The sequence below is a fragment of the Lepidochelys kempii genome, chromosome 10 (assembly GCF_965140285.1).
Source record: "Lepidochelys kempii isolate rLepKem1 chromosome 10, rLepKem1.hap1, whole genome shotgun sequence".
NCBI classification, from domain to species: Eukaryota; Metazoa; Chordata; order Testudines; family Cheloniidae; genus Lepidochelys; species Lepidochelys kempii.
Window position 1 is genome coordinate 70,394,478 of NC_136389.1, and position 12,705 is coordinate 70,407,182.

A 12,705-nucleotide genomic window follows, 5' to 3' on the forward strand; every position below is an offset into this window, starting at 1 on the left:
AGGAAAAAGAGGGACAGCAGGTTGTTAACTTAACTGACCTGATCTTGTTTGGAAGCTGGTGACAAAAGACAGGTGCAAATTTTGGTCATCCCAGGGCACTGGAGGGAATGACAGTCACTGATCAGGACACAGGAGTCTCAAAGCAAGATACACTACTCCTTAAACTATGAGTGTTAAGAGCCTGCTGCTACCACAATATCAGTTACAGGGTATTTCCATTTGATGAACAAGACAGAGCCAGACAATGAAAACAGTGGAATGGTGGATAGGAGGGCCAATGGCGATTTTAGCAATGCACCACATCTAATTCTTTTCCATTGTCTGGGTCCGAAGAGAATCCACAAGAGATTAGTGGAGAGCTTGTAGCTAACTGTTATTTGGGGATCCTGTTACAAGCACCACTGGCATCTACCAGTCTCAGGTATCTAACTGGCAACAGGCTCAGGCAGCTATACTATCTGAAGCTCCTCACTAATTCACTAAACACCAGCTGGACTACTGAAGGCAGGTACTAGGTTTACATCCCAGTTTGTGGTTCATGGAATAAGACTGTCCAGAAAAAAAAAACCAGAATCTAAGAGGAACACTACAGGATTACATTTAGTAAGGCACTGAACATGAGTAGCATGTCTGATGAAGACACTCTGGACTCAGGTTTCTATCAGAGTTGGACTAGCCACAGCCAAGTTTCTAAAATCAGATCCAGTAGCTTCATATATGAAGTGTACAGATGCTTTCTGTTGATGAGTGTAACTAAAGATTTTTAAAATATAAGTGCAGCTGAAGGCTGTGAAGCTGGGACTAAACCAAACCCTTAGAAATCATTTCAGGCATTTCCTACAGTTTTAAAAGAAAGCAACCAAGTTATTCTCTCATTTCTACCCACGTGCATTCCCTTTCCTGAAAGCTCCCTACTGCCAGTCGCTCACTCACTTTAATAATACCTGTTAACAGGACACTACTTTTCCAACATGTACACTGAATTTGAAGTTACGGATGTCTGGAAGCCAAAGGGTGATCTTCAGTTCACTACTATAGAGAAATAGCTGCACCAGTGGGGGATTTAACAGAAGGTGAGTACAGACACTAAAGGAGGAGAAATTGTGGCACTTACTTTGCATTCATGTTTGAAGAAAAAAAGAAAGCTGCATAATCAGCTTCCCTTACACTCTAAAACAGTTAGTATTTAATCAAGCCTTATAGGATACTACAATGGAGTATAAGCACAAATAAGTTCCATGTAGTGTTGGTTAATTACTCTTGTGAATGATTTGCATGCACATTTACAGAAATTTAAATATTTGTTTACTGTAAGTCTCTGGAAATGGAAGTTAAAATATATCCTTGTCTCTATGTATTTCATTATTAAAATTAAAGATGTCAGAGATCCACACTACCCCTCCCAAAGGGAGAGTACCTCCTTTTAGACAATAGTTACATGCTGAAGAGAGCCCCACTCATCAATCCAGACTGACCGCTAAAGTTTTCAGATCAGAGCTTTGACACCGTGAGTTCTGTGAGAACGTGGATAGTAAACAGTGCAATAATGCACAAGGTGTTACGGTCATGTCAAGGCTCTGTGGAAAATTTACTCTTGTATTTCCCCCAGTTATTGCACAACAGAATCACAACCTTTAAGTGTTGCATTATCCGTGTTTTTGATGTTTATATTCTAGAGGTGCCTTAGAAAAGGGAGGATCTAGACTTTAACAAAGATAAAAATCAGAGACAGATGGGGAAGACCAATGACCCTTGCAACAGGCTGCGCTGAGTACATCCACCGGGACTTCATCTTCCTCTGGAACACTGAAGGCCCCAAGTCATGTGCCTTCAGAACTGCTGATCAGCATAATCCTGTGTTTGTGAGCAGAATCACCGGAGTAGAACCTCTAATCCCAGAGAGTGTTTGATCAAGTACAGTATGTTAATAATCCATTGTCCCCAATGAATATTTCTTGCAAATCTGGGAACAGATGGATGGTCTTGAGCTGCAGCGCTGGATTGGGATTTTGGAGATGAGAACTGAATCTACAGTTCTGCCACAGGTTTAGTGTATGAATTTGGGAAGTCACTTAGTTAGAGCCTCAGTTCCCAATCTGTAAAATGGATATAATACTTTCTTCCTCCCAAACTTTATTCTGTCTCTTTAGACTGTAAGCTTTTAGGACTCAGGCTATGTTCCGTTGTGTTTGCACAGCACCTAGCACAATGAAACCCCAATCTTGGTTGAGGCTTTAGATCCTGTTGGAATACAAACAGTGTTCCTGCCAGCATAGAAGTAATTAGACTCTTTTCATTCCCAAATAAAAGTTCAGGTTAATTCAGTAATCCTTGAATTCTCACAGATTGAATCAGTCAATCAAGACAGTGTTTCAGAATAAGGACCTCAAGATATTTTCCTTTCCTTGTGTATAACCACTTAAGAAGCTTTAAACTGAAGTCAGTTTCCTTCCAAAGCCTCACACACAAGTTAACATAGATTCTTCCTCAATGTAATAGGCCAGTATTAAGCATTTGATTTTACTTCTCTCTTCTTAAAAGTTACGTCGACTTTGCAGACAGCAGAGTAGGTAAAGTTTTGGCCTGATACCTTAAAGGGTCACTCCTTTCAGTTAACTAACTGATGCTAGTTTTACAAACCTCCCTCTCAAAGAAGAACTGGCAAGAACCAGCATGTCGTTGCTTTCTTATTTATTAGACTGCTATGAAAGAGATCTGTTTTGCTCAACATTTTGATTGTTTCACCCATCTTGAAATGACAACGGCAGGCACTCTGACAGGTGGATTGAAGAGCTCTTATACTGCAAGTTCTAGAAGTGTCAAAATGCTCTGTGAGTCATTGGAGTGTAGGAAGTTACAACAGATATCCCCTACACTTCCCACAGGAGGAAGCATGTTGTGCTGGGCCCCATTCTTCCATAGTGGGGAACACAGCACAATGATGTAAGCCAAGACACGGACACTGACTGGGTCAGAAACTGCTTTTCCATGCATTTGTACAGCACACAACGCAATGGGTGTGCCTATATTGCAGCTGGGAGCGAGCCTCACCGCCAAGTAGAAAGACTTGGGTTAGCGGAGCTCACACTAGCATGCTAAAAAGAACTGTGTGGACATTGTGGCACTGGCGGCCGCTCAGGCTACCTATCTGAACTTGAACCAGGCAGCGGGGTGGGCTTCAGCTTGGACGGCTACCTGGAGCCTCCACCGGTGCTGCTACATTGGCCCAGCTATTTTTAGTGGGCTAGCTCAAGCCCAACTAGCATAAGTGTGTCTACCCGTGCTGAGGGGTTTGCTCCCAGACATGCCCAACGAGGCCTGGATCCTGGGCAATACTGTAACGATTATTTGGAGGGGCTTTTTTTATGCCAACAAAAATAGGTCCCTGCCTTAGTTCTGCAACTCAAAAGAATACCCTGCCATCTATTTATACCCAGGTTTATGGTGTTCTTGTACAACTGTATGCAGTGGGTTGAGAATAGCTAAGCTTGACTTCTCTTCACAGCATAAAACAGTTAATTAGTTGTATGGCTGTATTTATCACTCACTCTTTGGTCAGAAGCGGGCAGGATTTGAGCAGGAAGCGCGACAGAGCAGTGTCCTGGTAAATGAGATCAGGAGGGGCAGTTGGGCTCTTTAGATTCAGGCACCGAACGATGACATAGAGAACAGCAGCGACTGCAGCCAACTTCACCCCATCGAACACGGCTGGCAGCTCGGGGGTTTCCAGCATTGCATTCATTTCAAATCTAGAGACAAAGAAGAATAATCTTTTTGCAATGTATTGACACATTTACACAGCAACTCAAGCTGCAGTATGAAATACAGAATCCCGCTGATAGTGCTATAAGGAACGCTTCGCTGCACAAATAAATACTCCCATGACAGGGTCCACTCAAAACAAGCCACATCTGGAGTTGCCTTGCATTTTAAGACTCTAAAGTCATCTTGTGTGGGTCTGGTACAGACAGGGGGATCAGTTAGGGAGGGAGATTTATTCCTACTCAGTGTTGCATTACGATTTCTGTAACGTGGGTCTCTTAAGCATCAAACACTACCAAGATCCCAAAACCACTAGCTGACTGCAATGTCTCCAAAGAGTGCCCAGCACAACTGAAGGTGGGGGTGGTGCCATGCTTTGGGAAGAGATGAGAAACCAAGACATGCCCAATTTCTCCTCATAGTAGGATAAGCCATAATTCCACATGAAGTCTCTAGAACTGTCATACCACTGTATCACTCCACAACAGCCTGAAAGAGGCTAATGAGTCTGAGAAGGGGGAAGTTAACCAGGTAGGCCACAGTGGAGGGGAATTTGATGGACTAAAAAAAAAATCCCCTGAATGAGGACATAGCCCATCTGTAAAGGAACAGGAGGGGCTATGATAGAAACCAGGAAGCTGGCAACAGAAAGAGGCTGCAGGGAAGCTGTCTGCAGTCACTCCCTGGGGGAAGGGCGGTGTGTCTGAGCCTACAGAGTTTTAATCTGCAGAAGGAATGGCAGAAGCTCCCTAAAAGTGGGAAGACCCCCCCCCATGTCACCCCTTCCCGCAAGGCCCCTTCTCTGCTCGCTCTATTCCACCCTCTCCTCCACCACCCCTTATGGCTGGTAAAAAGTGTGAGGGCATAGCCCTCCTACTTTTAAAAGTGATGGGACCATGGTCCTCTGACCCCCTTTGTTCCGGCACCCCTGATCTGCAGTCACTCCTTGGGAGGATAGAGTTTGGGCTGACAAACCCAGAGGGAAACCAGAAGGTGTAGGAAAGGCTCAGGAAAAGGCAGCAAGGTTTAGGATGGTGCAGACCTTGGCTGCTGATTAGAGGGTCCCTGAGCTGGAACCAGGAGTAGAAGGAAGGCCTGGGTTTGCCTACCAGTCACTGGGGAAGTGGTACCAGCTGGGCAGCGAATGAGAAGACTGCCTGGGACCCTTACTATGGAAAGACTGATATCCCAGAAGGGAAAAAACGCACAGTGACCTGGTCGGAGGACCAAGCCACAAACACGCAGCACCCAAGTCAGAGAGCGTGAGAGAGAGCGAGCAGCAGGGCATGTAGCAAACTGCAGAAAGGAGTGTTGGACCAGAGTGGAGCTAATCCCCAGACACGGCCAGAAGGATGCGCCCTAGAAGCGAGTGGACTCAGGGACAGTCTAAATCCTTCAGATTGCTTGAAGATAAGGACACCGGAATGTGTGTTTGGTAACGGGATACCTATTCTTTAGAAATACTGAACCCCCCCCGGAGGAGCAGTGTGGGTCAGTGGATTTAGAGACAAGTTTGACATGATGACGCTACCATGAAATAGCGTCAAAGTGAACTCCTCACACTGAACTACATGATAGGTTAAAGTAAACAATCATGTTATCTGAATCCTCCTTATCATTAAGGCTATATTTTAGTCACGGGTATTTTTAGTAGAATTTATGGACAGGTCATGGGCAGTAAACAAAAATTCAAAGCCTATGACCTGTCCATGGAATTTACTGTAAATCCCTGACTAAATCTTGAGTGCTCGGGAGGTGTGGTGGGGGTGGGAAGAGGCGTGGCCAGAGGGCTCCGTGTGCTGCCTTCATCCCAAGCGCCGACTCCGCAGCTCCCACTGGCCAGAAACCATGGCCAATGGGAGCTGCGGGGATGGGGCCTGTGGGCAAAGGCAGCATGGGGAACTGCCTGGCCATGCCTACACCTATGAGCTGAGGGACATGTTGCCGCCTCTGGGGAGCCCCCCCCCCCCCGAGGTAAGCACCACCCAGAGCCCTCACCCCCCTCCTGTGCCCCAACCCCTTTGCCTAGCTCTGAGCCCCCACCCACACCCAAACTCCTGCTGCTCTGGGAGTTGGGGGGGAAAGGGAGGCATGGTGGCCCAAGACTGCCCCAGCAGCAGCCACTGGAGAAGTCACAGAGGTCCTGGAAAGTCACAGAATCCATGACTTCTGAGACCTCTGAGACAAACTCACAGCCTAACTTATTGTTGCCCAGGAACACAAGGATTGCCAGAATGGATCAGACCAGAGTTCCATCAAATCCAGTAACCTGACAGTGGATAATCATAGAATATCAGGGTTGGAAGGGACCTCAGGAGGTCATCTAGTCCAACCCCCTGCTCAAAGCAGGACCAATCCCCAATTTTTGCCCCATACCCCTAAATGGCCCCCTCAAGGACTGAACTCACAACCCTGGGTTTAGCAGGCCAAAGCTCAAACCACTGAGCTAGCCAACACCACAGGCTTTGGAGGAGATGCCAGAAACCATGCAGTGGGCAGATATGGGATAATCTGCCCCTCATAGTATCAAATATCCTATCTGGGTATCAAATGCCAACTGAGTTTGTTATTTTTCCACTTAGGCTTACTGTAGTTCTGCAACCAAGAGACAAGATTGGGATTAAAAACCCAAGCCCTACACTAACTCCTTAGAGACAAGATTATGCAAAGAAACACATGGATCTCACACACTTATAGAGTCATAGATATTAAGGTCAGAAGGGACCATTATGACCTAGTCTGACCTCCTGCACAATGCAGGCCACAGAATCTCACCCACCCACTCCTGCAATAAACCTCTCACCTTCATCCCTCTGTATATGACAAACTATGAGAGTCTTCAACTTTGGCCTAGCCTCTGCTCCAGAAGCAGACATGCAACAGTCAGCCTCTATGTACAAATCACAGAAATGCAGAACTAGAAGGGACCTTGATACTAGGTCTTCAGCTAGCTACTGTTCTGGTAAAGGAATCTATTTAAGCAGAGCCAGAGCTAAGCGGGCAATTTTTCCTTAGCCCTTCTCTCCCCATGCCAAATATTAATTCATGCAAATAAATGAGAGAAATATTTACCAGTGTTGCTTGGTCTTCAGAGCTAGAAGTATTCAGGCAGTCCTCAAAGGAGCAGAGTTTTACTGTTCAGACCGACGTTCTAGTAGAATTACCCTAAAATAAAACCACAAAGATCACATTACCACCACTTCCAGTAGAGAGATATGCAGCCTAACAGAAAGAACACAAATTACTGTGTAGAGGTCCCACTGCAGACAAGAATGTCTGCAAGGCAAAAAGATAATGGTAATTAACTTGTGTATGAAAGTCATGGTGACACAGTGTACTCTTTGATACATCTGCTTCATGGAAGCCTTTTTTCAAACACAGATTACTCTAGTTGACCTACCCTGTGTAGCAATCCTTGAACTGCACAACGTAAGTATTTTCACGGCAAAAGACAGATCCCACTTTCATTGCAGCATCCTGTAAATTCACACATGCTGGAAGTGAGAAGCACCTCTCAAGTGCAAGGCTGACTTGTATTTGAAAAGACAGGACATGAGAAGTGGTACTGTGCAGGGATCATACACAGCTGCCAGGATTTCCTGCCATTGCAAGGGTCTACCAGGCCTCTTCTCAGCTTTCTGTAGACTGTACAGCACCAGCATTGTGGAATTGCTAAGCTGTCAAACTGAAAAAATTCTTTCCATTGCTTTAACACAGGCTTAGCCAAGAGAACTCTTACTTTAACAGATGGAAGCTCATTTACAAACTCTGTTTGGCTTCCACACTTTTGGTATCACAATTTACAGCATATCACTCTTCAGCAAGATTGTGACAGCAATCAGGAGGTCCAGACATGCCTATTTAATTAACACTAGTATACACGTGTGCCAACACTCATGGCAAAATCCGGTATGTCATGACACCGCATTAAGGCAAGTGAAAAGGATATAGCTTCAGAGGCCAGTCACTTATACTTCACGATTAGCTCTTCCGATCCCCTATATACACCAATCTGGAATCCAAGCTTCTGGAGAAGATAATCACACCTCTGTCTTCCACCCTCCATGACCCACTCAGCAGCTCTGCATGTATTATTTTAGAGAACATTCCATCAGCCAGGCTCTCCTGCACTGGGTCCAACCAATGATATTTAACTGTCTTTACAGGAAAGCTCTTAAATTTGTGTGCTCTCAAAGGAACTTCAGTGTACTTTTGACCAACTGTTGACAAGTTGGCATGTTAGAAGCCATAAGATGTCACTAGAACTATATTTACAGTGTAAGAAACAAGAGGGATGAAAGTAAGTCCAGGGAAGTTTAAGGTGGTGACATTTTTTAATGTTTTAACCCACATTTCCATTAAAACAAGGTTGCGGGGAGCCACATATCAAATGATTATGATGGTTTCTCCATCATTTGAGGTCTTCAAATAGACTAGATGTCTTGCTAAAAGATGTGCTGTAGCTCAACCAGCAATTATGGGCTTGATGCAGTAGTTAATGAGTGAAATTCTATGGTCTCTATTATGCAGGTGGTCAGACTATATGCTCATAATAGACTATATGGTCCCTTCTGACCTTAAAAATAGTCTAGGAATTATGTGGACAGGATTGTGTCATCCTGACCGTGTTTTCACAAAGTCAAATGTTATGCTAGCGCAGCAGTTAAGACTGTCTAAGTGCCTCCCTCTGACCTACGTACAGCAGTATGTCACACCAAGCTGAGTGTGACATACTGCTGTACATAGGTCAGAGGGAGGCACTATAAATGCTAGGGGGTTCTGTTAAGAAATAAGTCCACAAAAACCAAATATAGGACAGAAGTCTTTGAGACAATTTAGATGAGGATAAGCCATGCAAAAAGTAGCAGAAGTCAGTGAGAAAGAAACGGGCAGAAGTCAACAGGCCTCCCCACAGGAGGCACTGCTGAATTAGGACAGTTATTGAAAACATGCCATTGAGAGTAAAACAAAGTTGAAGGTAATTGCACACTCTGCACTAAATATTGGAGGTTACAGCAGGTATACTAGTTTTTAAAAGTCTGTTTGCTTATGTTCAGGCATGCTCATGCATACAGAATTAATGTGTCAGGAATAGATTTGGTTTGTGGCGGGGGGGGGAGGAGGGAGCGGTGTTGGTAATGCATTAAATGGTGTCTTCTGCATACAAATACCTGTAATTTCCACAAGGGACAAATTCCGCTCTTACTGACAGGTTACCGTACATCTCAATAGCAAGCTGTACGAAGGATTGCATTAAATACAAGAAGAATAAAACTGTACATCTGTTTCTTGCAGACTCAGTAACATGTGGATGGCAAGCTATCCAACTGCTATTTCAAATTTTATGCAATTACATGAAACGTTTGCATCCACAATCAGCACAAATAAGAACTTTTTGTTCTGCCTTTTCCTCAGAGATTCAAGTCAATTGACAATGCCACAAAAAGGGTACCTGCCAAAAGCTGAAAGAACACCCTAAGGAACTTCTGATCATTTGGCAGGAAGTCCTAAGAAGCATGTTCTCAGACAAACCCTGCACTCAGGGTCCCCTTATTTAGCACCTGTGAAGATAATCTAATCCTCTTGGAAATGAGACCACCCAGAGCACATTAAGCAACTGTTAATGTGCGTCAGCAGGGTCCCCACAGACAGACAGTGGCAGGCTACTGCGGGACAGATTCAAATCCCAGCTTGCAGTGAATTAACTGCTTGTACAGACAAGCTCTACGAGGGCAAACTGAACAAATCAAAGTTGCAGCACACAGTTCAGTGCTGAAAGACCACTCATAGCTTGTGCCAAAATCAGGGCTCAAGGGAGGGATTTGCTTGGTCAGTCAGTCAGCCTTCAGAACAGAGGATCTGGCTCATATCACGTTCTGACAGAAACTTCCTGGCTAGTGCCTTTGGTGGATTTTGAATTCTTCATTACATAGCACACAAGCCAGATATTTAAAGTGTAGAGGTGCTGTAAGGTTCTGGGAGAGTGTTTACATTGCACAAGGCACCATCTAGCTGGGGCCAGATGGACAGGGGTGTTCAGTAAGTCATCTGATTTTATGGAGAGCAGCTGGCATCCAAAAGACCGACTCTTGGAGCTAAGCACTTTGAAGAGATTTGCCCATACACTTAAGCGTTCTAAGCAAATTTACTTTTGAAAACTTTGCTTGGATAATTCTGTAAGTAGGGACTCTCTTTTGGCCTTGCTAACAGAGACCCTTTAAATCTAGTTTACAGCCAGAGCCTCTTGAATCTTTCTTCCCTTCTCCCAAAAGAAACTGCTTTGATTCTCCTTAGCAGCATGTTTCAACAGAACCATTTTAGATATAACACATCACAGGTAGCTCTTGCATTTTGTCTTCCTTGTTCCAAATCTGGAGTTTTCACAACCCATTTGACAGATTCTCTATAATATTAACTGCTGCTCCAATTAACTTTCCACAAAGGAAACTCGCAGATTCCTGCTTGTCAAAAAGAAATATGGCAATTTCAGTACATTTAACCACAGGGTGTACAGACCAGATGTACACGGATATAAAACCGTTAGGGCTCTGCTATTGCCTTGATAAGGTGCATCCAACTGACTCTTTATCTTACAAAGCAAAGAAACTCGCCTGTACTCAAGCACACTCCCAGCCTTCCCTATGTTTGCTCCCACAACTCAAAATACAAACATGCTTATGAAATAGCAGGGAACCAGGCAAACCAAGCTAGTGCCTATAAGCAGACTGCATTCAGAAATACATTCATTCTTTCTTGAGAGTACCCTTTATCAAGGCTAGGTATAGAACCATCATAATGCATTTTGCTGCATTAGGGTGTATCAGCCTGACCACATCACAGAATACGGAGAGCTATCTTATCTAAAACTATGATTAGGTTTGGAAACAAGATCTATGATGTGCAGGTGATATGTCACATGGGAGATGTTGCTGAAGTCCTTTATGCATGGATCAGAAGATATGAGTCTGTTACTCTGCTTCAAGGTAATAGCAGGTTGTTTGATTCATCAGATTAAAGCAGAACCAAGACCCCTGCCCCATTTAATTGGCAACACTGAAATAAGTAGAGAATCCCTTATGTGCTGGAACCCCAAAGAATGAACCAATATTTGTCCTTGTTTTGTAGGGTAACTGCAACATAGATACTTCATGAGTTATGATAGATAACTTGCCTAAACAGAAAACAAAACAAACAAAAAACCCAGGCAACCTTATAGGTCTCCAAATAATTTATGTGGATAAAGTACTGACCAATCCTTCCTCCAACAGGTGTGTAATACTGTGTAGCAAGTTATTTATCTAACATGCTACCCACTGGAGAGAGAGTTACACTAAGCACAAGGGAAATACACAAATCTCAGAGCACCTTACAACAGCACTCCATTACTGCACAGTCAGTCTCTTCAGTGCAATGCTACTTCATTAAAGACCTGGGCAGGATGCTGCTGGCATCAAGTCATGGCTACACGAAGCAACACGGAAGTTATAATCTGATCTTTTAGGCCTATTAAACAGGACCTGTGTAACTATCTAGGAGGCCTGTTAGGTTCCCTCACAGTATTTTTAAAAAAGCACAGTCCTACTGTCCAAGCCTTATGTATATTGAGCCCTTTCCCTGGTAGGGAGCCTGAGGATTCCCTTCTCTGCACTGTCAAAGTCCCCACATCAGAACTGTTTTCAGCCAAGAAGACAGGAAACAGAGCATATTGCAGATGCTCTTTGGTCAGCTGTAGGAGTTGCAGCTGAGTGATAAGATACACTTCATCCCACCCAGGGCTGAGCACTCACCAGAGCTTCCTCTGCAAAGTAAACAAAAGACAAAGTCCAAAAGCACTATGCAAACTGACCAGCCTCAAAATATATTTAGAGAAAAATACCTACACAGTCAACATTAGAGGGAACAGTATCTCCCGGTGAAGCCCCACGGGGTTATCTGTGCAGTCTCCCAGCACTTGCAGGAAATGTTCAAGCAGCAATAGTGCTCAGAGAATTCCATTTTCTGGGACCATGCATGAGAAGAGGAATCTTGCAGAGAGCCCTTCACACAAAGCATGTTTGCAGCCAATGAAAACTAGTAGCACGAGTCTAGGGGAGCTCTTTAATTTTAAGTTTTACATTCATAAATTCAAAAACTAAAAACAAGGCAACATCATTTCAAGACTGAGAGGAGCAGAAGTACAAGGACCACTTTAAAGAAGCCCAACACATAGTCAGCTAGTTAAGAACAGTACACAGAATGCTTCTGGCACATGCAATTCTTAGCTTCTGGTGAGGACTGACCAGGAATGCAAGATATGTAAAGCCTTCAACTCAGTCGAGAGCTCCATCCATTGATCTTTGGGTTTCTAGAAAATGTCACCCTCCACACCCCTCTCATTCCCCCCCAAAAAATCTTTGCAAAGGCACAAAGGGCAGTGAGATGCCAAACTCCCAGTGAAACTCAGTGAGTACTGTAACCTGGAAAGGTTCTTAGGTGCCTATTTTCCTCCCCAAAATTAGTTCACTTTAATACTTTTAACTTAGTTCTGCCTAACTAATCATGCATATTTCTCACAGTATATGCACTTCAGATATTAATGCATGTCTGAACAGCAACTAGAAAAATGGGATTCTGACTAGGATTACCAGGTCATACCACAATACAAATTTAATAAGTCTAAACTCTGCATTTCTGGTTCATTAAAATGGCTTTCCTTGCCAGGCAGAACCTGAAACCCTGTCCCTACTACGTATGAATCAAAGGATAAATATCACTGCCACATCCCATGACCCAACCAATTCTTGCCACAATTTGCCTACAGAAGGGCACATTCATACCATATTGCCAGGGGACCCCAGACTCCAGCCAGGTCAGAGGCATCAGCTGGTACTATACAACATGTGAGGTTTAGCACACATCCAGTATGTAGCTTATGATTGTAGATTAAGTATACATTAGAATTAA

The 12,705-nt window shown here is 44.0% G+C and overlaps 1 protein-coding gene across 3 annotated transcripts in view; it reads right to left on the reverse strand.

Annotated features, from left to right (window-relative positions):
• ABHD2 (abhydrolase domain containing 2, acylglycerol lipase) overlaps positions 1-12,705 on the reverse strand; it is a 59,634-nt gene that overhangs the window by 41,611 nt on the left and 5,318 nt on the right. For all 3 annotated transcript variants that reach the window (XM_073304157.2, XM_073304158.2, XM_073304159.2), the window contains 2 exons: positions 6,835-6,927; positions 3,549-3,749 (listed from right to left, as the gene is read on the reverse strand). In XM_073304157.2, the coding sequence (XP_073160258.1) occupies positions 3,549-3,742 (194 nt within the window). In that variant the 5' untranslated portion in view covers positions 3,743-3,749; positions 6,835-6,927. The remainder of the gene's footprint in view (positions 1-3,548; positions 3,750-6,834; positions 6,928-12,705) is intronic.